The sequence below is a fragment of the Melanerpes formicivorus genome, unplaced genomic scaffold (assembly GCF_026170545.1).
Source record: "Melanerpes formicivorus ecotype bairdi unplaced genomic scaffold, bMelFor1.0.p_v2 SCAF_87, whole genome shotgun sequence".
NCBI lineage: Eukaryota > Metazoa > Chordata > Aves > Piciformes > Picidae > Melanerpes > Melanerpes formicivorus.
The window spans coordinates 692107-716974 of NW_027142439.1; the positions used below are offsets into that span (position 1 = coordinate 692107).

Sequence of the window (24868 nt, forward strand, 5' to 3'; positions counted from 1 at the left end):
TGAGCTCTTGAGGTGCCTTCCAAGCTCTCATACACTGATACAGTGATGGAGGTATTTCATAGAGTCATTCAGGTTGGAAAAGACCCCTGGGATCATAAAATCCAACCACTGACCCTATTCTACAAAGTCCACCCCCATACCATATCTCCAAAACCCACATCCAAATGACCTTTAAACACACCCAGGGCTGGCGACTCAACCACCTCCCTGGGCAGCACACTCCAATGCTTGGCCACTCTTCCTATGAAAGAATCTTTCCTCATGTCCAGTCTAAACCTACCCTGGTGCAGTTTGAGGCCATTCCCTCTTGTTCTATCACTGATTACCTGTGAGAAGAGACCAGCACCAACCTCTCTGCATTGTCCTTTCAGGTAGGTGTAGAGAGTGATGAGGTCTCCCCGTAGCTTCCTCTTCCTCAAACTAAATAGCCCCAGCTCCTTCAGTCACTCTTCTGAGTTCTCCAGGCCCTGCACCAGCTTTGCTGTCCCACTCTGCACTCACTCTACCAAGGTATCTCCAAGGTAGCAGAGACCTGAGTTCCCAGGTGGCACAGCAGCAAGTCAATAATTCTCAGTGGTTGGGTCCACAAGCCATCTTCTCAGAACTAAAGCTCCAGGTAACAGAGCATGTTGCCTAAGATTACAGTTGGCTGGCACAGGTGAGAGAAGCACTGGCTGATTCACTCAGCAACTCAGCTACAAACCCCTCTAACTGACAACTATGATCAGTTAACATTTGCACTGGTTTTAAGGATGCTCTGTAAAGCAAGACTAGGCAGCAAATAGCCTCCTCATTAGAACAGTACAGGTTCATTGGCACAACTCACTGCCATGGAAGCTTTACGATGCCAGATCTGATTACCTTGCTCCTGGCAGGGTTAGCACAGATTCCTAACAAACCACTGACTTCTGGGGACTTTTGGCTTCCTAGCGATGTTGCTTACTTCTTGGTGCTGAAGATGGCAGGGGGGAGGGATTTCAGCATGAAGTGAAGTGAAGTGAAGTGAAGTGAAGTGAAGTGAAGTGAAGTGAAGTGAAGTGAAGTGAAGTGAAGTGAAGTGAAGTGAAAAGTGAACTGAAGTGAATCAGGTGCCTGAACATAGGTATTCTGGCCAGCACTGGTTAGGCCACACCTTGAGTCCTGTGTCCAGTTCTGGGCTCCTCAGTTTAGGAAAGATGTTGAGGTGCTGGAAGGTGTCCAGAGAAGGGCAACAAAGCTGGGGAGGGGTCTGGAGCACAGCCCTGTGAGGAGAGGCTGAGGGAGCTGGGGTTGCTTAGCCTGGAGAAGAGGAGGCTCAGGGGAGACCTTCTTGCTCTCTCCAACTCCCTGAAGGGAGGTTGTAGCCAGGAGGGGGTTGGTCTCTTCTCCCAGGCACCCAGCACCAGAACAAGAGGACACAGTCTCAAGCTGTGCCAGGGGAGGTTCAGACTGGATGTTAGGAAGAAATTCTTCCCAGCAAGAGAGATTGGCCATTGGAATGTGCTGCCCTGGGAGGTGGTGGAGTCACCATCACTGGAGGTGTTTAGGAAGAGCCTGTATGAGGCACTTGGTGCTATGGTTGAGTTGATTAGATGGTGTTGGGTGATAGGTTGGACTTGATGATCTTGAAGGGCTTTTGCAACCTGGTCTATTCTATTCTATTCTATTCTATTCTATTCTATTCTATTCTATTCTATTCTACCCTACCCGACCCTACCCTATCCCATCCCATCCTATCCCATCCCATCCCATCCCATCCCATCCCATCCCATCCCATCCCATCCCATCCCATCCTATCCTATCCTATCCTGTCCTGTCCTGTCCTGTCCTGTCCTATCCTATCCTATCCTATCCTATCCTATGCTGGCATCTCCTAGGGTGCCTGCTTGACATTCCAGGAAGGCACTGCCCTTCTGTATGTCCTCAGCCTAATCTGCCAGGAGACATCTTCTGGGTGGCTCAGGTACACCTCAGCATGTGAAATGGCAGCAAGTCCATTGTTTAAGCACTGAGTCACTGCTCAGGTGAGATGCTCATTTGCTGTCACCCACGCTGCTCCCAAGCCTGTCTGTGTGTTGCTCCTCATGCAGAGTGGATAGGAAATTCAGCCAAACTCTTTGTGGTTTGGTTTGTGTTGTTTTTCCTTTTCCACCCTGCCCAAATGCAGTCTCCTAATTTAAAGAAGCCATCTGTGCACTTTATTCTCTCTGCTCACCACCCCTGCTCCCCTGGCTAAGCCAGTGCCATGGGTTATTAACCTTTCCTGCTTCCCACACTGCACTGCCAGGAGTGCAAGTGCATTAGCATTTAAGCCTCCTCTGCGGGGATTATGCCCAGAGACAGCCAGGAATTTGGCCAAGGCCTGTGAAACCTGCAGTAGATCCAGCACAGGGGTGTGTGGTACATTCTCAGCCACACTGCTCACATATTCTTCCCACTGCTCTGGCAAGAGCACCCCAGAGCTCCTGCTTCTGGGCTCAGCACTGGTGAAGCAGTGTGGGTGCCTTCCCACAGGGTGCAAGCACGCTCTTAAGCCTTTCCTCTGACCAAGTCAAGAGAAGCTTACCCTTTGCCTCTGCTGGTATATAGCTGGGCCTTGGAGCTCACTTTCCAAGGTAGAAAAGCTGCAGGGACAAAATACCTTTGAAGTGCCTCCTTGCAAATGAAGGAATAGCTTCTGTGGTAGTAACCAGACTTATCCTGGCCATGAATAACTTCATTTGCTGTTGTGCTGACTTCATCTAAGCCCCTTGGTAATTGCATTTGCAAAATGGGTTAAGAACATGGATCAATCTGTCTGGCAAGTATTCAAGCCCCTGTGAGCACACCAAGGAAAACACAGAGGTCACATCTTGTTAGCCTAATCATGGAAGTGTATTCAAACATTAAACACCGCCTGTAACTCAACAGGGATGTTAAGTTACCACTTTGGGGCACAATTAGTGGTTGTGATCTGCCAAAAAGGTGCAGTATCCACCTGAAGTAAATGAAAATACCCTGGTGATTACTAAGGGCCAACTGGTTTACTGGCTGAGAGATACCAGGAGGTGACTGTTTGGGCTCATAGAGCTGGGAAGCAGTGAAAGTTATTACCAATGCTGTGGGCATAAATAATACTTATAACAGCAGCATTCTGTGAGAATCCAAAAGGTAGTCTTGGTACTTGAAAAGGTGGATGCTGCAGAGGGGCCTGGACAGGCTGGACAGATGGGCAGAGCCCAAGGGCATGAAATTGAACACATCCAAGTGCCAGGTTCTGCACATTGGCCACAGCAACCCCAGGCAGTGCTACAGGCTGGGGTCAGAGTGGCTGAGAGCAGCCAGGCAGAGAGGGACCTGGGGGTGCTGGTTGATGGTAGGCTGAACATGAGCCTGCAGTGTGCCCAGGCAGCCAAGAGGGCCAATGGCATCCTGGCCTGCATCAGGAAGAGTGTGGCCAGCAGGAGCAGGGAGGTCATTCTGCCCCTGGACACTGCACTGCTCAGGCCACACCTTGAGTCCTGTGTCCAGTTCTGGGCCCCTCAGGTTAGGAAGGAGGTTGACTTGCTGGAAGGAGTCCAGAGAAGGGCAACAAAGCTGGGGAGGGGTTTGGAGCACAACCCTGTGAGGAGAGGCTGAGGGAACTGGGGTTGCTTAGCCTGGAGAAGAGGAGGCTCAGGGGAGACCTTCTTGCTCTCTACAACTCCCTGAAGGTGGGGGTTGGTCTCTTCTCCCAGGCAACCAGCACCAGAAGAAGGGGACACAGTCTCAAGCTGTGCCAGGGGAGGTTTAGGCTGGATGTTAGGAAGAAATTCTTCCCAGAAAGAGAGATTGGCCCTTGGAATGTGCTGCCCAGGGAGGTGGTGGAGTCACCATCCCTGGAGGTGTTTAGGAAGAGACTGGATGAGGCCCATGGTGCCTTGGTTTAGTTGATTAGATGGTGTTGGGTGATAGGTTGGACTTGATGATCTTGAAGGTCTCTTCCAACCTGGTCTGGTCTGGTCTGGTCAGGTCTATTCTATTCTATTCTATTCTATTCTATTCTATTCTATTCTATTCTATTCTATTCTATTCCATTCCATTCCATTCCATTCCACTCCATTCCATTCTACTCTACTCCACTCTACTCGATTCCAAAGCAACAAACATGTTTTTGTTCCCCTCTGTATCGAACTCACCTGCAGAAGGATCCTGTTTCCATCATGGTCTTCCGTCTGCCACCTGCCTTCACTGATGGGGCTGCAGGGGTTGGGCAGGAGGGGCACAAGCTGCCCCACATCTTTCACTCTGAACTCCAGCACGGCTGACTCCGTCGGCGTTGGCACTTGGCCCTTGGGAAGCTTTTTCAGGGAAAACTGGATGTCTATTTCCATGTTGGAGTAGAGAGGGAATACACAGAAGTCTGCCTTTTGCTGGCACACTGGCCTTTTCAGTATTAACTCGTACAACTTCAGACTGTCGCCGAAGTTCTCCCCCCTGCAGTAGACAGTGAAGCGAATGATCTCCTTCCCGTAGTGCACCGGGCGGATGGCCCAGAGGGGAGTCTCTGGGGCCAGAGTGTAGAAGTCCTGGCTGCAGGGCATGTAAGGCAGGAACTTCCCCTGCACCCTCTCGGTGTGGTGGTAGTGCCAAGGGGGCCGCTGGAAGGTTTCATGGAGCTGCAGGATGGGCTCCTCCCCGTACTCCTCCTGGAGAAACATAATGATGGCCAGGGCGGGCTGAGCAGCCCCGGCCCTGCCCGCCTGCCGCCGCTTCCGGGGCGCGCGTCTCTCTGACACGCGGAACAGCTGGAGGTCTGGGTGGATCCAGGCCAGCAGTCTGTCGATGGCTTGCTGGAGAGTCTGGGATTCACCCGGGTCTGTGATTATATGCACGCTAACGAGGAACGGGTCTTGTATGCCTTCCACAGAGAGCTCGCCTGGGAGTGCAGAGAGAAAAACAGCCTCAGGTTGTGACAGGCTGGAAGGGAATGGAATGGAATGGAATGGAATGGAATGGAATGGAATGGAATGGAATAGAATAGAATAGAATAGAATAGAATAGAATAGAATAGAATAGAATAGAATAGAATAGGATGGAATAGAATAGAATAGAATAGAATAGAATAGAATAGAATAGAATAGAATAGAATAGAATAGAATAGAATAGAACAAACCAGGTTGGAAGAGACCTTCAAGATCATTGTGTCCAACCTATCATCCAACACCACCTAATCAACTAACCCATGGCACCAAGCACCCCATCAAGTCTCCTCCTGAACACCTCCAGGGATGGTGACTCCACCACCTCCCCAGGCAGCACATTCCAATGGGCAATCACTCTCTCTGTGTAGAACTTCCTCCTGACCTCCAGCCTAAACCTCCCCTGGCACAGCCAGAGACTGTGTCCTCTTGTTCTGGTGCTGGCTGCCTGGGAGAAGAGACCAACCTCTGCCTGTCTACAACCTCCCTTCAGGTAGATTAGGCTGTGCCTTTAAGAAAAGGACAGCTGCAGAATCCTCCAGCTGAATGTTTAGGTGTAAAAAGGAGAGCAAAGATTAAATCTAAATAAATTTCATTGGTCAGATGTGAGATGTACCACAGCAAATATCACTAACATTCCTTCTCTCACTCACTTCAGCTTCAGCCTGTTCTGACTTTTGGTCTTGGCCAGACTGCATGCATGTCGACCCTGAAGTGCAAACTGATAAGATAAGAATAACTAACTTTCTTAACTACTGCTTTGTGCCCCTGGACTCAGCACTGGTCAGGCCACACCTTGAGTGTCCAGTTCTGGGCCCCTCAGTTTCATAGTATCATAGTATCAGTCAGGGGTGGAAGGGACCACAAGGATCATCCAGTTCCAACCCCCTGCCATGGGCAGGGACACCCCACACTACATCAGCCTGGCCACAGCCTCAGCCAGCCTGGGCTTAAACACCTCCAGGGACAGGGCCCCAACCACCTCCCTGCACAACCCATTCCAGGGCTTCACCACTCTCATGGGGAAGAACTTCCTCCTCACCTCATCTTTGTGCAGATGACACAAAGTTAGGGGCAGATGTTAGTCAATTAGAGGGTAGAAAGGCTCTGCAGAGGGACCTCGACCGACTGGACAGATGGGCAGAGTCCAATGGGATGGCTTTCAACAAGTCCAAGTGCCGAGTGCTGCACTTTGGCTATGGCAATCCCATGCAGAGGTATAGGCTGGGGTCGGAGTGGCTGGAGAGCTCCCAGACAGAGAGGGACCTGGGTGTGCTGATCGACAGCCACCTGAATATGAGCCAGCAGTGTGCTCAGGTGGCCAGGAGGGCCAATAGCATTCTGGCCTGCATTAGGAATAGTGTGGCCAGCAGGAGCAGGGAGGTCATAGTGCCCCTGTATTCTGCTCTGGTTAGGCCGCACCTTGAGTACTGTGTCCAGTTCTGGGCTCCTCAGTTTAAGAAGGACATTGAGACACTTGAGCGTGTCCAGAGAAGGGCAACAAGGCTGGTGAGAGGCCTTGAACACAAGCCCTATGAGGAGAGGCTGAGGGAGCTGGGATTGTTTAGCCTGGAGAAGAGGAGGCTCAGGGGTGACCTTATTGCCCTCTACAACTACCTGAAGGGTGGTTGTAGCCAGGAGGGAGTTGGCCTCTTCTCCCAGGCAACCAGCACCAGAACAAGGGGACACAGTCTCAAGCTGCGCCAGGGGAGGTTCAGACTCGAGGTGAGGAGGAAGTTCTTCACCGAGCGAGTCATTCGGCATTGGAATGGGTTGCCCAGGGAGGTGGTTGAGTCATCGACCCTGGAAGCGTTCAAGGGGAGATTGGACGTGGCACTTGGTGCCATGGTCTAGTCATGGGGTCTGCGGTGTCAGGTTGGACTCGATGATCCTCGAGGTCCTTTCCAACCTAAGTGATACTGTGATACTGTGATACTGTGATACTGTGATACCTCCAGCCTCAATCTCCCCACCTCCAGCTTCATTCCAGTTTAAGCAGGACATTGAGAGAACTGGCAGAGGAGGTTGCTAAACCCCTCTCTATTATATTTCAAAAGTCCTGGCAGTCTGGGTCAGTCCTCACAGACTGGAAAAGGGGAAACACTACCCCCATTTGCAAAAAGGGTAAGAAGGAGGAACCAGGGAACTCCAGGCCAGTCAGTCTCACCTCTGTGCCTGGAAAGATCATGGAGCAGATCCTCCTGGAGTCACTACTGGCTCAGAAGAATTGGGAACAGTCAGCATGGCTTCACCAAGGGCAAATCCTGCCTGACCAACCTGGTGGCCTTCTCTGAGCAGGTGACAACATCAATAGCTGAGGGGCGAGCAACTGATGTCATTTACCTGGAGCTGAGCAAAGCCTTCGACACTGCCCCGCACCACATCCTGGTCTCCAGGCTGATGACACATGGGTGTGATGGGTGACCACTAGATGGATAAGGAACTGGCTTGATGGCTGCACCCAAAGAGTGGCTGTCCATGGCTCCATGTCCCAGTGGAGGCCAGGGACAAGCAGAGTCCCTCAGGGACCAGTCCTGGCACCAGGCTTGTTCAACATCTCTGTGGGTGCCATGGACAGTGGCACTGAGTGCACCCTCAGCAAGTTTGCTGATGACACCAAGCTGTGTGGTGCAGCAGACAGGCTGGAGGGAAGGGATCCATCCAGAGGGACCTGGACAGGCTGGAGAGGTCCCTGGAGGTGTTTGAGGCCAGGCTGGACGAGCCTCTGGCCAGGCTGATCTAGTGTGGGGTGTCCCTGCCCATGGCAGGGGGGTTGGAACCAGATGATCCTTGTGGTCCCTTCCAACCCTGACTGATACTATGATAAGACTTAGTGTTTCTACTGAGACAGCATCCACATGATGTTACTCAGTGTGTGCTTCTGTGACAGAAAAGAGCTGCCTCATACAGCTGAGAAGCAGAAAATACAAGAACACAGCAGTGGAGTGGGGGTGGACAGGGCACCAATAATGTGCAGAACAACCAGGATGAAGGGAGTCCATCCCACCTTGGTTTAATTTCTGCCAGCTGGCTCAGGGTGTGGAAGTCACACCACTGAGTTCCACTCTTATCACCTTGATGTTGGAGTTTTCCACCCATTTAAGCACATTCTGTGTCCTGGAGGCAGCTGCTTTAACAAGGAAGGCACAGTGTGCAGGGAGAGGCAATCTCCTCTATTAAAGCACCTGCTGCAGCTGGGAAAAACCCAGCAAGCCTTGAGGCAAACAGGGCCTTCTTCAGGAAAAGAGATTGCTTGGCCCTCCACATCCTGCACTGTTTGTACCTTCAGACCATCAAGACTGTACTGCTAGTGCTTGAAAGTTTGCATAGGATTAGGGAAGATTGGTAAAAGCAGGAAAAGAGGAAAACCAAAGAAAGCCTTAGTTAGCCTTGGGAATGCTCACAGGGGCTTTAACTCTTCTTGTCCCCCCAGAGCCCTTTGACAGCTCAAACACAGAGCAACGCCTGGCTGGAGGGCAGGGGAGAAACTGTGATTTGTGTTTGGCTGGAGGGGCATGGCAATGGAGAGCCAGGAGAGTTAAATGCTCTATCCAGGTGACCTGGGTGGGTTTGCCTGAAATGGTTTCCCCTCTGTGGCGTTCCCAAAGCATCTGCACGTCCCAGACCCCGAGACTGGGCACAAAGCCTAAATGCATGCAGCCTTAGAAAGGCTTCCCAAGCTTTTCACTCTGCAGACCACACTTAATAGAGGGATTGTTTCACAGGCTGTTTCTCCTCCTATTGGCAATCAGCACAAACCTCTCCCTCCTCCTTGCTGGCATCAAAACAGCATTCCTGTGATAGATCAGGAATTGCTTTAGTGGAAAAGCAGTATCCTACCAGGAGTGCATTTTAGGTGTCTTTCAATACTGAATAGCTGCAAGACCCAGAGACAAGCTAGATACAACTGCCCAGCTCTGCAGGGGTGACCATTACACACACAAGCAGCCTGCTCTTAGGAGCTGCAGAAAGATGTGGTACACAGAGCAGATAGCAAGAGTGCACTTTGCCTGGGGGAGAGAGAGAGAAATGAAGCAAATAAAAAGCCCCAAACACAATAACCACAGAGTTCTTGTGTCTCTGCATGAAATGGGTGATGGGGAGAGGGACTGTGTCAGATGGCTAATGGAAGAAAACAATTGAAGAAAACAAACAAACCAACCAATCTGTGTCAGTATCTGGCAAGAGGCTTTCATAGTATCACAGTATCAGTCAGGGTTGGAAGGGACCACAAGGATCATCCAGTTCCAACCCCCCTGCCATGGGCAGGGACACCCCACACTACATCAGCCTGGCCACAGCCTCAGCCAGCCTGGCCTTAAACACCTCCAGGGACAGGGCCCCAACCACCTCCCTGCACAACCCATTCCAGGGCTTCACCACTCTCCTGGGGAAGAACTTCCTCCTCACCTCCAGCCTCAATCTCCCCACCTCCAGCTTCATTCCATTCCCCCTAGTCCTATCACTACCTGATAGGTAGGGGCAGTCCTTGCTGGGAGGTAATTCTCTGAGAGATTGCCTGTGAATAGAATCATAGAATAACGGACTCATAGAATCAATAAGGTTGGAGGAGACCTCGAAGATCATCCAGTGTGGGAGAAAGACAGAGGTGGAGGGGGTGGAAAGTCCTCTCATGGTCTTTTACATGGGACAGTCGAACAGGAAGGAAGCAGATTTCAGAGGCCAGTGATCTAATAAAGCCAGAAATGAAATGATTGCCATGGCTACAGAGTCATTTGTTTTCTAAGGCTGGAAGAGAAGGTTTCTCCCTTCGTGTCCTTTGTTACTCAAACGCTATCAAAGCCTGCAACAAGTGACGGGCTCGATATCTATGCATATTAATGCCTGCAGCTCTGAAAGAGGCCTGGGAACAACGATGTGAAGCAAAGAGCCCATCCTTCCTGCTGGCTTCTTGCTCTGCACTCTAAAACATAAATAAATCCCTGGCCATTGCTTTGCTGCCCTCCTGTTGCTCAGCACGGTGCCCAGGCGCTGAATGGGGAAAGCACTTTTCAAGTGGAGCCCTTTGGGAGCCTGCCCCAGCATTAGTATTCCGCAGCTGTCGCTGCCTGTGCCCATCAGCGCCACATGCCTGCAGAGCCAGCCTCGGAAGACCACCAAAGCACAGCACAAAGCCATCATTAGAAGCTCAGGGTTAGAGGTACAGCAGAGCAAATAATCTGTCTGGAGCTGCACTATCTGTTTGTAATTCTGCTGCCACACTTCTGCACCTTTCCTGATGCAGCTTCTGCACTTCTAAACCGGCAACCTGCTTTGTTTCAGCGAGAGGAAGCAGGAATATGAGGCAAGGAGCAAAGAGAAACATCCCTGAAACCCAGGAGAAGTTGCAAACGGTTTCTCTCTGTGGCTAACAAGCCTTTCTGCTTCAGCTGAGAAGGGGCAGGGGGAAATGACACCATTTCTCATGACAGAGTTGAATTTGCCCCTGGCAAACTGTCACAGGAGCAAATGAAAGCTCTGCACATCTATCAGCCTTCCTCTGTTGCCAGCTAATCCCACAGAAAATATCAAAATGCTGAGGCATCTCTTTCAAACAAGCTCCACAGTTCTCACAGCTGTGACATTCCCCCTCCCCATCCTACGACAGACAGGGATTAGTTATCTCCGAGCTAGCAAAGCACTGGCGTGGCTGAGAGGAAATTACTACCAGGATTGAATTCATTTCATCATTCTGAACGTTTTACTCCTCTGGTAGGCTGAACATGAGCCTGCAGTGTGCCCAGGCAGCCAGGAGGGCCAATGGCATCCTGGCCTGCATCAGGAAGAGTGTGGCCAGCAGGAGCAGGGAGGTCATTCTGCCCCTGGACACTGCACTGGCTAGGCCACACCTCGAGTCCTGTGTCCAGTTCTGGGCCCCTCAGTTTAGGAAGGAGGTTGACTTGCTGGAAGGTGTCCAGAGAAGGGCAACAGAGTTGGTGAGGGGTTTGGAGCACAGCCCTGTGAGGAGAGGCTGAGGGAGCTGGGGTTGCTTAGCCTGGAGAAGAGGAGGCTCAGGGGAGACCTTCTTGCTCTCTCCAACTACCTGAAGGGAGGTTGTAGACAGACAGAGGTTGGTCTCTTCTCCCAGGCAGCCAGCACCAGAACAAGAGGACACAGTCTCAAGCTGTGCCAGGGGAGGTTCAGGCTGGAGGTTAGGAAGAAGTTCTTCCCAGCAAGAGAGATTGGCCATTGGAATGTGCTGCCCAGGGAGGTGGTGGAGTCACCATCCCTGGAGGTGTTGAGGAAGAGCCTGGATGGGGTGCTTGGTGCCATGGTTTAGTTGATTAGATGGTGTTGGGTGCTAGGTTGGACTCAATGATGTCCAAGGTCTCTTCCAACCTGGTTAATTCTATTCTATTCTATTCTATTCTATTCTATTCTATTCTATTCTATTCTATTCTATTCTATTCTATTCTATTCTATTCTATTCTACTCTACTCTACTCTACTCTACTCTACTCTACTCTACAGAGTTTTACTACTTCAACAGCTCTAAAACCTGCCACAAGCCTGCATCCTAGCCCACAGGGCCAGACTTACATTTCATTTACCAGCTTAGCTGGAAAAGGACAAACATGTACCCAGGCAGCTGCCTCCTGACTGCCTAGCTGAAAAAGGTCAGCGGGAAAAGCACAGCCCACTCACTGCCACATCCTGGTTAAATTAGCTCCAGAGCTGACCAGGTATGGAATACTTCAACTGCTACAAATCACAGAAGTCCTGCTCCAAAATGCCCACAGCTGGTTAGAGCCTTTCTGAAGAGCCATTGTCATAAATGCAAAGATTATGGAGAGGAGGAAATAAGCAGCTCCCATCCAACCCCCTCCTCCTCCTCCTCCTCCCTGGTTGAAAATCATCCCTGAGACACATAGCTCAGAGCAATTTGAAGGTAATGAAAATGTTTATGTGCAGGGACTGCTGCTTCTTGTGATGACCACCACTAATTAACTATTCCTTTGTCATTCCAACTGACTGCAGCCATGTGCCACCTGGGGGCTTTATATTGTGGTGTTGCATACTTTGGGGTAAACGTCTCTCCTGTGTGGGTGAAGTGCCCAGCACCATTGCCTCTCACACATGATTAGGGATCCCTGATGGCAATTGAAAGCTGTAACTGAAAAGGTAATTGAAAATATGAGCAACAAGAAGCTTAATACATTTCCTAGGTGAAGGAAGAGCACATGAATGGGCAAACCAGTCTAAGCAAGACAAAGCACATCTCCAGCTAAAGAACAAAGGGGCTACACACAGCACAATTGGAGGGTGGGGGAGGATTACACAGAAAGAAGTCAACACTACTTTAGCACTTCCCTTCCTTGAACTCACACTGCTGAACCTTTTAAAGCCATAATTTGGTCTCTTCTCCCAGGCAACCAGCACTACAAGAGGACACAGTCTTGAGCTGCACCAGGGGAGGTTTGGGCTTGAGGTGGGGAGAAAGTTCTTCACAGAGGGAGTTGTTGGCCACTGGAGTGTGCTGCCCAGGGAGGTGGTGGAGTCACTGGAGGTGCTCAAAAGGGGCTTGGACGTGGCACTTGAAGCCATGGTTTAGTAGTCATGAGGTCTTGGGTGACAGGTTGGCCTTGATGATCTTTGAGGTCTTTTCCAACCTTATTGATTCTATGATTCTATAATGCCTCAAAGCCCAGCATCGAGCAGGCAGGTCTGCATGGCTGATTTACTCTGCTCACCAAGAGAAGGCCAAGTGGCAGACAGCCACCCTGACAACAGCCACAGCCCACACAGCTCCTGCATTTGCTTGAAGAAGTAACTGCCAACTTTGGTACTCCTCCTTTGCTGTACCAAACCACAAATGTTAGATGAATGCTGCCAGTAAAAAGCATTTTATTTTTATTGATTACCCAAAGGTGGGACACAAAGGCAAAGGAGAAAAGAACTGAGATGCTGCCTAAGACCCAAGGTACAACCAACCCCACCAGGCAGGGCTTTGAACTGCTGAAGCAGTCTGCTGCCCACAACAAATGTTACCACATGCTCAGGGGGAGAAAGCACTGGAAATAATGCATGGATAGAATGATCCTTACAGCATACAGCAACTGATGAGAGCTGACTTCTGCCTTGGGGAGGCCAGGGTTTCCTGTCTGCTTTTGCACTGCTGCAAAGTCCTGCAGTTTGTTCCAAAGGAATGGAATGGAATGGAATGGAATGGAATGGAATGGAATGGAATATAATTAATCAGGTTGGAAAAGACCTTTGAGATCATTGAGTCCAACTTGTCACCCAACACCATCTGATCAACTCAACCATGGCACCAAGTGCCTCATCCAGGCTCTTCCTAAACACCTCCAGGGATGGTGACTCCACCGCCTCCCTGGGCAGCACATTCCAATGGCCAATCTCTCTTGCTGGGAAGAACTTCTTCCTAACATCCAGCCTAAGCCTCCCCTGGCACAGCTTGAGACTGTGTCCTCTTCTTCTGGTGCTGCTTGTCTGGGAGAAGAGACCAACCCCCACCTGGCTACAACCTCCCTTCAGGTAGTTGTAGAGAGCAAGAAGGTCTCCCCTGAGCCTCCTCTTCTCCAGGCTAAGCAACCCCAGCTCCCTCAGCCTCTCCTCACAGGGCTGTGCTCCAGACCCCTCCCCAGCTTTGTTGCCCTTCTCTGGACACCTTCCAGCAAGTCAACCTCCTTCCTAAACTGAGGGGCCCAGAGCTGGACACAGGACTCAAGGTGCAGATATTCACCTGGCTATTGTAACCATCTAGAATGACTTAGAAAGATGCTAACTAGAGCAGATTTTGTTCTCATTTTGCCTGGCCTTCATGTCAGCTCCAATATTTATGATTTAGAGAATACAGAATAGAATCCAGAATTAAGCAGGCTGGAAAAGACCTGAGAGATCATCAAGTCCAACCTCTCACCCAACACCATGCCTTAAAAACTCCCAGGGATGAGGCTGCCACCACCTCCCTGGGCAACCTGTGCCAGGCTCTCACCACCCTCATGGGGAAGAATTTCTTCCTAACATCCAATCTCAATCTACCCATTTCTATGTGTTTTTCCACTCCCCCTACTCCTGTCATTCCCTCACACCCTAAAGTCCCTCCCCTGCCCCATTTCCCCCTTTCCCCCCTCAAACCCACAGCACCTGGGCTCTGCTGGAGTCTCCTCCCACCCCAGGTGTGGCCACTTGGCCCTCCCCACCCACTCTCCTATTTAATCCCCACCAGGAGAGGCAGCAGCCCCAAGCTGAGCCCATCTGGGCTGAGGATCCTCCTCTCCTCACTGGTGAGTGCCCCTGGGGCACACTGGGTGTGGGTGGTGGTGACAAAAGGCCGGGGGGCCTGGTGGCCCCCCGGTTGTTAGGGCCAGGGTTGATGACTGCTCCAATATCCTCCATGGGTGCTGGCTGGGGCTCCTCACTGGGGCTGAGCTCCTCTGGGTGGTGTCTTGGCTAGTGAGGGTCTTGACCCTGGCTCTGGGTCTTGCCCCTGGCTCTGGGATGGCTCCAACAATGGTGGTGGTGACTGCAGGTTTGTCTTGGGGAGCTTTATTGTCTTATAGAATAGAATTAACCAGGCTGGAAGAGACCTTTGAGATCATTATCTTAGAGCTTAATTTAGAGCTGATGTTAGACTTAAGAGTAGGAAGTGATCCTCACCTGCAGGATGTGTAGGCAGAGAGCCCATCTGTCCAGCCTGGCAAGGTCCCTCTGCAGAGCTCTCCTACCTTCCAGCAGATCAACTCCTGCCCCAGCTTGGTGCCATCTGAAATTTATGGTGATGGACTCAATGCCCTCTTCCAGATCATCAATGAAGATATTGAACAGGATGGGGCCCAGCACTGCTCCCTGGGGCACACCACTGGTGCCTGGCTGCCAGCTGGCTGTGGCACCATTCACCACCACTCTCTGGGCTCAGCCTCCAGCCAGTTCCTAACCCAGTGCAGCCAGCTTGCAATTTGGTCCTAGGCATCCAATCAGTTTAACCTTCTACAATGTTGCTCAACATAGATCAAAGAAGTGAAGGAAGTGGAGCTTTGCTGTGCCAGCACTGGTCTGTTGTTAATAAGTGTTAGCAACTATGGAAAGGGAAAGATGTGAATCCATCTCAGAAACACTTGACAGAGTTATACTCACTGCTGGTAGAGGACACACGGCTGTACTCAGACCTGCAAGACAAAGGTGTGGGTTAGACCTCGTGAAATTCAGAAGAGGCAATTCAAAACCTCTCAACCCTAACTCTCCCTTTGCATTAAAGTAGTGCAAGGCCCATTTCAGGCTATTTTTGTGCTAAGATAATAACCAGGACAGGTTTTTGAGGGTGGACTCAGAGCAGCTGGCATCTCCCAGAGGTTCTGAAAGCACCTACGGACAGGGAGCAAAGCAGCTGGGGTTGGACCCAGGGGCTGCTCGTGATACCTGGCTTCAGGCATGAAAAACAAAGCTTAAAAGGCTCTCTCCAAGGTGTGACTGTTTCAGGCTGTGCCTTTAAGAAAGGGACAGCTGCTGGAGCACTCTGGCTGAAGGTTTTGGTGAAGATAATGAAACCAAGATATTCTAAGCGAATTTCACTGGCAGAATGCAACTTGAAGTTTTAGTTGAGTTGGAATCTCAGCTCTGCCTGTCTGTCTCTTTCAGCCTCTCTGCTTCTGCCTCTCTCTGAGCAACAGCTGCTGGACAGAGTTAGCCTTGAACTAACAGATAAGAAACTAATTCTTGCACATGCTTTGAGAATTTCCTCCTTCATAATAACCTTTTTCTCTCTCTCTAACCCTTTTTTTGGGGGGGAAAAAAAGGAGGTAGAGGTAGAGAGGGGGTGGGGGTGGGGGGGGAGGGACCCTCCTGGCTGGAGGAGGGAAAGTTTTGTTCTGTATTACCTTCTGCCCTGTATATTTCTGTATGTATTGCAAATACTGTCGTGTATATATTCACTGCATCTCATCCTGCTTGTAAATACAGCTTATTCATACCTTTGCTTCTCTGACTGAGTTAGCTGTGGTTTCTTTGGGGGGTTGGGGAGGAGAGAACTGAACTTTCTCTCACCACCACACAAGGAAAAACAAATATTTCATGGAATCAATAAGGTTGGAAAAGATCTCAGAGGTCATCAAGTCCAACCTGTCATCCAACACCTCAGGACTAACTCAACCACAGCTCCAAGTGCCACATCCAAGCCCTTCTTGAACACCTCCAGTGATGGTGACTCCACCACCTCCCTGGGCAGCACATCCCAATGGCCAATCTCTCTTGCTGGGAAGAACTTTCTCCTAACATCCAGTCTGAACCTCCCCTGGCACAGCTTGAGACTGTGTCCTCTTGTTCTGGTGCTGGTTGCCTGGGAGAAGAGACCAACCCCCACCTGGCTACAACCTCCCTTCAGGGAGTTGGAGAGAGCAAGAAGGTCTCCCCTGAGCCTCCTCTTCTCCAGGCTAAGCAACCCCAGCTCCCTCAGCCTCTCCTCACAGGGCTGTGTTCCAGACCCCTCCCCAGCTTTGTTGCCCTTCTCTGGACACCTTCCAGCATCTCAACATCTTTCCTAACCTGAGGAGCCCAGAACTGGACACAGGACTTAGGGTGTGGCTGAGCAGTGCTGAGTACAGAGCACGATGACTTCCCTGCTCCTGCTGGCCACACTGTTCCTGATGCAGGCCAGGATGCCTGGGCACACAGCTGGCTCATGTTCAGACCTGTCAGGTGTGGAAGTCAACTCTATTTTAATTCTTCTCTAAATGCTGCTCTGCAGATTTCTTTGCTTTTTGTTTTGTTGTCTTTTAAGAGCTCCACTCCAAGAGCAGGATTTTTATTGTCCTTTGGTCACAGCTGGCAGGGCAGACACTAAGTACTGAAACAAACAAGAAAAAAACCCCTAACAGATAATTCCTACTTCTGAGGCACTACCTCTGACTTGTGAGTGTCTGGAGCTCAGTCACACAGTCTCCATTCTCACAGGGTCCCCAGAACAGACCTCGCTCACCAGAGCTCTCTGCCACCATTAACATCTCTCATGGGTGCCCTGCAGTGCCCTGAATGTAGGAGCAGAATTGTTCAGGGAGTTCTAATGCAGTTGGAATAGAATTAACCAGCTTGGAAGAGACCTTGGAGATCATCAAGTCCAACCTCTCACCCAACACCATCTGATCAACTAAACCATGGCACCAAGTGCCTCATCCAGGCTCTTCCTAAACACCTCCAGGGATGGTGACTCCACCACCTCCCTGGGCAGCACATCCCAATGGCCAATCTCTCACCTCCAGCCTGAACCTCCCCTGGTGCAGCTTGGGGCTGTGTCCTCTAGGGGCTGGCTAAGTCGTGCTGCACAGGCCATGAAGCTGCAGGGTACTGTCAGCAGCCAGCCACATCCACATCATCTGGCACTGTGTATATTTGGAAGGGTGTGACAACTGTGTTCCATGTCACTTTTCACAAGCCCCCAGGCAAGCAATATACATCCAGCTGCCTCCAAGTGTCCTGGGCAAGGATTCATTTAGTTTGCACTTCCATTTGAAAACAGCCTGGGGCTGTCCTGCAGCCTGTCTGTGCTCAGCAGCTGGAGGCCAATTCAATATGGATCCACACTGCTTGCATTTCAGATCGAAGCCACAGAGTGTTTTGCCTTTTGCTTGCTGCAAGCCCAAGCAGCTTTCTGTTCCTTCACACTGCTGTTTTATTATCCCAGAGCACTGCAGGGCACATCACAGGACATGGGGAATCAATGAGTCTCCTCAGCTGAGGAAGTGGCACTCTGGGTACAGGCAGGACGTGAAGAAGGAGACCAGGGGAAAAATCAAAAGATGAAGAGTGAGAAAGGAGGAGACACCAGGGTGCTTGGGGACTAAGTGCACAGAGAAGTTTTAATAGGCTTTAGAATTGTATTGAGGGGTTTGGGTAGTTCTAATGTGGATCAAGGTAATGATGAAGTCATGTTTGTTGCATAACTGACAAACAGAGTTTAAAGTAAAAGGTTAATTAAGCTCAAAAGCTGATGTCAACTTCAGATGTCCAAATGAGGACTGTCCCCTCCCTAAGCTCCCTTCATAGGCAACAACAAGAGGGGTCTGGTGTTTCTCTCTGTTTTTCAATCTCTCTCTGATCTGGAAATGAAAACTACAGAAACTAATGTAGGATCCTCAGCCCCATGTCTAAAAGCAAATGGGATGAATTTGGGTCTCTCAGGGTCAATCTGAAACACCTTTTGTCTCCCTCTGACTCCTTTCATAGAACTAGTCTTGAATCTAGTCCTTAGGAACAGAAAAGCTGGGGAGGGGTCTGGAGCACAGCCCTGGGAGGAGAGGCTGAGGGAGCTGGGGTTGCTTAGCCTGGAGAAGAGGAGGCTCAGGGGAGACCTTCTTGCTGTCTACAACTCCCTGAAGGGAGGTTGTAGCCAGGTGGGGGTTGGTCTCTTCTCCCAGGCACCCAGCACCAGAACAAGAGGACACAGTCTCAAGCTGTGCCAGGGGAGGTTGAGGCTGGATATTAGGAAGAAATTCTTCACAGAGAGATTGGCCATTGGGATGTGCTGCCCAGGGAGGTGGTGGAGTCACCATCACTGGAGGTGATTAGGAAGAGCCTGGATGAGGCACTTGGTGCCATGGTTGAGTTGATCAGATGGTGTTGGGTGATAGGTTGGGCTCAATGACCTCTGAGGTCTTTTCCAACCTGGTTAATTCTACTCTATTCTAAACAACAGCGTTAGTAAAATCCTTAACATGTTCAAATCATTAGCAGGAATCATTCAGAAGGATGACATGCACTGGTGGGTGGCTTACAAAGCACAGCTGTTACAGTCAGCCATTTAGGCCATTAAATGCTGAAGTTTCTCTACATTTTAAAGCTCTTTAGACAGGTGTGCACAATGGACATTGACAAGATCATGCATTAGAAAGATTAAGTCCTGAAAGGCACATCTCCTGCATCATGCAGGCTTTCTGGATCTCAAGCACCTCTTGTTCCTTCACATTCTTTCCATCCCCCTTTTAAGCAACTCAAATATTGGCTCCTAGCAGTTCCCTTGGAAGAGGATTTTTCCATTAGGATAACTCAAGGGTAAAGCATTCAGGGGCTTTAATGGTGACAGACTGGGGCCATAGTGGGGCTGAGAGATTCCCAGCCAATTACATGGTCTTGCAGCAAGCTGTTTCCTCTGATAGATACATTAGAGATAAAAGGAAAGAGACATTCAGGACAGGAACAGAACAAATGGAGGACTGTTCCCTTTATAGACACATAATGCAGGGTAAAAATGATCAAAAAGGGTATTGAAGCAGTAGGAGGTACTGAAAAGGAGGGCTCATCACTCAGTCAAAAGAGACATCACTCTGCAAGGAATTTGTGCTCAACGGTCAGACCACCAGCAAAGAAGAGCTGTGGAGATGTCAAGCAACATTAAAATAGGAATGCAGAGGCTTGAGCTAGATGTGGGTCCTCAGTTCCCACTGGTGCTGTTGAAGGATCAGGATTGTGTGTTACCACAGAGTGTAAAACCATCAGGAGAACAAAAGATCTTGAACAATCCTCTGAGATTACTCACTGCTGATCAGCAGAAGAGAACAGAATTAACCAGGTTAGAAAAGTCCTTCAAGATCCTCAAGTCCAACCTGTCACCCAACACCATCTAATCAACCAAACCATGGCACCAAGTGCCACATCCAGACTCTTCCTAAACACCTCCAGTGATGGTGACTCCACCACCTCCCTGGGCAGCACATCCCAATGGCCAAGCTCTCTTGCTGGGAAGAACTTTCTCCTCACCTCCAGCCTAAACCTTCCCTGGTGCAGCTTGAGACTGTGTCCTCTTGTTCTGGTGCTGGTTGCCTGGGAGAAGAGACCGACCCACACCTGGCTACAACCTCCTTTCAGGGAGTTGTAGACAGCAAGAAGGTCTCCCCTGAGCCTCCTCTTCTGCAGACTAAGCAACCCCAGCTCCCTCAGCCTCTCCTCACAGGGCTGTGCTCCAGACCCCTCCCCAGCTTTGTTGCCCTTCTCTGAACACCTTCCAGCAAGTCAACCTCCTTCCTAAACTGAGGGGCCCAGAACTGGACACAGGACTCAAGGTGTGGCCTAACCAGTGCAGTGTCCAGGGGCAGAATGACCTCCCTGCTCCTGCTGGCCACACTGTTCCTGATCCAGGCCAGGACCACCATACAGAAGACAAAGTGTTGAATCCCTTTAATCTAGGAACATGACATGAAAGCAACCTCCCACCCTAATAAACCATTCAATGATTCACTCAATAATTTAGGCAACCCACTCTGAGTGAGGACACCCCCCCAAATCACAATATTCTTACCACATTTACTGTAACTGGGGTATGCTCTCTGCTTTTATAAGCTGCCTTTTCCTCCTATTAACAATGGAATTTTCTGCTCCAGAATCTCACACCTTTTGCAGCACTGCAACAAAATCACTAAACCTGCTTAAGTGAGGCTCAAAGACTTTGTGATTTGGCTGGGACCACACAAGCAGCTGGTGACAGCCACAAGGGACAGCAACAAACAAAGATAGCTGTGGGGAAAAAAACCCCCAAACATCATCTTTGTAAAATTAATCTGAGGGATAGAACCACAGGAGCAAAGGAAGAGAAGGGAAGAACTCCCCTGAATAACTGTAACCAAACAAGAATGGATTTTGCTAAATGCATGTCATAAACAGCTGCTGCACCACACAGTGTCCTGAGCTTCAAACATCTATTTTGCAAGGGATCTTTTTCATTCTCAATTGTGGAAGTGTTCCTCTGCAGTTGCCTGATAAAAAAGAAACAGCCCAACTTCCCTTCCTCCTAAAATGCATCAAACCAGACAAGGGCAACAAAGCTGGGGAGGGGTCTGGAGCACAGCCCTGGGAGGAGAGGCTGAGGGAGCTGGGGTTGCTTAGCCTGGAGAAGAGGAGGCTCAGGGGAGACCTTCTTGCTCTCTCCAACTCCCTGAAGGGAGGTTGTAGCCAGGTGGGGGTTGGTCTCTTCTCCCAGGCAAGCAGCACCAGAACAAGAGGACACAGTCTCTAGCTGCACCAGGGGAGGTTTAGGCTGGATGTTAGGAAGAAGTTCTTCCCAGAGAGAGAGATTGGCCATTGGAATGTGCTGCCCAGGGAGGTGGTGGAGTCACCATCCCTGGAGGTGTTTAGGAAGAGCCTGGATGAAGCACTTGGTGCCATGGTTTAGTTGTTTAGATGGTGTTGGGTGATAGTTTGGACTTGATGATCTCAAAGGTCTCTTCCAACCTGGTCTGGTCTGTTCTATTCTATTCTATTCTACTCTACTCTACTCTATTCTAAGTAGTCAACAATAGTCAACTGCCAATTAACTCTGTTTGCATTATCAACACTTAGATTTCAGAGTTATTATACAGAAAAAACCTGGTTGTTCTTCAATGCTGTCTACACTTTCTCTAAAAGGATTAATAAACTGCTTGAGATGGAAGCAGGAAAGTTGCGAATTCAAATAATGTAAGTTAGAACTTCTAACTTCTCACAACTTTAAAAGAGCACAGGGCTGGGTAAACTTTGAACAGAATAGAACTAACCAGGTTGGAAAAGACCTTTGAGATCATCAAGTTCAACCTACCACCCAACACCATCTGATTAACTAAACCATGGCACCAAGTGTCTCATCCAGGATCTTCCTAAACACCTCCAGTGATGGTGACTCCACCACCTCCCTGGGCAGCACATTCCAATAGGCAATCTCTCTCTCTGGGAAGAACTTCTTCCTAACATCCAGCCTAAACCTACCCTGGTGCAGCTTGAGACTGTGTCCTCTTGTTCTGGAGCTGGTTGTTTTGATGCTTTGATAGTATTAGTGAGCTAATCATTAAAATGTGAACCCATTCAGACATGGGCTCTTAACTGTTTTCTATGAGAGCAAGTGAAATTCTGATGGGAATTGTCAGAGATGCTGAAATCCTCACTAACGACACGCATCTCACTGGAGGGTTATGCTCAGTAAGGCACATGGTCTTGATAGATAGGAGAGAACATTCCTTGGACACAGCTGACATGAGAGAGCGTTCCTTGGACACAGCTGACATGAGAGAGAGCATTCCTTGGACACAGCTGACAGGAGAGAGCGTTCCTTAGACACAGCTGACATGAGAGAGAGCATTCCTTGGACACAGCTGACAGGAGAGAGCGTTCCTTGGACACAGCTGACATGAGAGAGCGTTCCTTGGACACAGCTGACACGAGAGAGCGTTCCTTGGACACAGCTGACAGGAGAGAGCATTCCTTGGACACAGCTGACATGAAAGAGCATTACTTGGACACAGCTGACATGAGAAAGCGTTCCTTGGACACAGCTGACAGGAGAGAGCATTCCTTGGACACAGCTGACATGAAGGAGCATTCCTTGGACACAGCTGACATGAGAGAGCGTTCCTTGGACACAGCTGACAGGAGAGAGCGTTCCTTGGACACAGCTGACACGAGAGAGCGTTCCTTGGACACAGCTGACACGAGAGAGCGTTCCTTGGACACAGCTGACATGAAGGAGCATTCCTTGGACACAGCTGACAGGAGAGAGCATTCCTTGGACACAGCTGACATGAAGGAGCATTCCTTGGACACAGCTGACAGGAGAGAGCGTTCCTTGGACACAGCTGACACGAGAGAGCGTTCCTTGGACACAGCTGACACGAGAGAGCGTTCCTTGGACACAGCTGACACGAGAGAGCGTTCCTTGGACACAGCTGACACGAGAGAGCGTTCCTTGGACACAGCTGACACGAGAGAGCATTCCTTGGACACAGCTGACACGAGAGAGCGTTCCTTGGACACAGCTGACATGAGAGAGCGTTCCTGGGACACAGCTGACAGGAGAGAGCATTCCTTGGACACAGCTGACACGAGAGAGCGTTCCTTGGACACAGCTGACAGGAGAGAGCATTCCTTGGACACAGCTGACACGAGAGAGCGTTCCTTGGACACAGCTGACACGAGAGAGCGTTCCTTGGACACAGCTGACATGAGAGAGCGTTCCTTGGACACAGCTGACACGAGAGAGCGTTCCTTGGACACAGCTGACATGAAGGAGCATTCCTTGGACACAGCTGACATGAGAGAGCGTTCCTTGGACACAGCTGACAGGAGAGAGCGTTCCTTGGACACAGCTGACAGGAGAGAGCGTTCCTTGGACACAGCTGACATGAAGGAGCGTTCCTTGGACACAGCTGACACGAGAGAGCGTTCCTTGGACACAGCTGACATGAAGGAGCATTCCTTGGACACAGCTGACATGAGAGAGAGCGTTCCTTGGACACAGCTGACACGAGAGAGCGTTCCTTGGACACAGCTGACATGAGAGAGCGTTCCTTGGACACAGCTGACAGGAGAGAGCGTTCCTTGGACACAGCTGACACGAGAGAGCATTCCTTGGACACAGCTGACATGAGAGAGCGTTCCTTGGACACAGCTGACTTGAAGGAGCGTTCCTTGGACACAGCTGACAGGAGAGAGCATTCCTTGGACACAGCTGACATGAGAGAGCATTCCTTGGACACAGCTGACACGAGAGAGCGTTCCTTGGACACAGCTGACATGAGAGAGCGTTCCTTGGACACTGCTGACAGAAGAGAGCGTTCCTTGGACACAGCTGACATGAAAGAGCATTCCTTGGACACAGCTGACATGAGAGAGCATTCCTTGGACACAGCTGACATGAGAGAGCATTCCTTGGACACAGCTGACATGAGAGAGCGTTCCTGGGACACAGCTGACAGGAGAGAGCGTTCCTTGGACACAGCTGACAGGAGAGAGCGTTCCTTGGACACAGCTGACATGAAGGAGCATTCCTTGGACACAGCTAATATGACCAAATAAAGGTTTAGGAATCAAAAGTTTAAGTCTTCAGGGCTCAGAAAGTGCCCATTTTCTGCATTGCTTGGAATATCAGTTGTGTACACAATGAATTCAAGGGCCCTTGACCTCAGTGACAGGGAGAATCTGTCTTTTATCTTCAACATGACATGCCCAACAACTTCTGAAATTGCCTTAGTTTGTCACCTTGGGTGTGCTGGCACAAAACCCTGCTCTGCTCTTCAAAGTAAAGACAGTGAAATAGCAGCCTTAGCATGACCTGGGAAATGCAGACATTTTGAAAATCACAGCATCACCAAGGTTGGAAGAGACCTCAAAGATCAGTGAGTCCAACCTGTCACCACAGACCTCATGACTAGACCATGGCACCAAGTGTCACATCCAATCCCCTCTTGAACACCTCCAGGGATGGTGACTCCACCACCTCCCTGGGCAGCACATCCCATTGGCCAATCTCTCTTGCTGGGAAGAACTTCCTCCTCACCTCCAGCCTAAACCTCCCCTGGCACAGCTTGAGACTGTGTCCTCTTGTTCTGGTGCTGCTTGCCGGGGAGAAGAGACCAACCCCCACCTGGCTACAACCTCCCTTCAGGGAGCTGTAGACAGCAAGAAGGTCTCCCCTGAGCCTCCTCTTCTCCAGGCTAAGCAACCCCAGCTCCCTCAGCCTCTCCTCACAGGGCTGTGCTCAAGGCCTCTCCCCAGCCTTGTTGCCCTTCTCTGGACACCTTCAAGTGTCTCAATGTCCTTAAACTGAGGGCCCCAGAACTGGAAACAGCAGTCAAGATGTGGCCTAAACAGTGCTGAGCACAGGGCAGAATGACCTCCCTGCTCCTGCTGGCCACACTGTTCCTGATGCAGGCCAGGATGCCATTGGCCCTCTTGGCCACCTGCTCATACTGCTGCCTCACGTTCAGCCTAGCATCAACCAGCACCCCCAGGTCCCTTTCTGGGTGGCTGCTCCCCAGCCATTCTGACCCCAGCATTTCCACACTGAATTTAAGTAACTGAGTCGTAATTCTTCTAGCTTGTGTGTGTGTGTGTGTGTGGTTGTTTTCTCTAGAATGTATCCACAGTTCTTCACACACATGTTTCTCCCCTCTTCACTTTTCCTTCCACTTGGGTTTTTTTTTCCCCTGTCTGCTTTCTTTTCAAAAACCAAAAGGAAAAAAAAAAAGAATAATCCAT

At 50.2% G+C, this 24868-nt stretch overlaps 1 protein-coding gene across 5 annotated transcripts in view; it reads right to left on the reverse strand.

The window, feature by feature from the left end:
- Nucleotides 1–24868, reverse strand: part of FAM124A (family with sequence similarity 124 member A) — a 50435-nt gene that overhangs the window by 22048 nt on the left and 3519 nt on the right. For all 5 annotated transcript variants that reach the window (XM_068165253.1, XM_068165255.1, XM_068165254.1 and 2 more), the window contains exons 2-3: nucleotides 15017–15048; nucleotides 4137–4876 (exon numbers count right to left, since the gene is read on the reverse strand). In XM_068165253.1, coding sequence (XP_068021354.1) covers nucleotides 4137–4876; nucleotides 15017–15048 — 772 coding nt within the window. The remainder of the gene's footprint in view (nucleotides 1–4136; nucleotides 4877–15016; nucleotides 15049–24868) is intronic.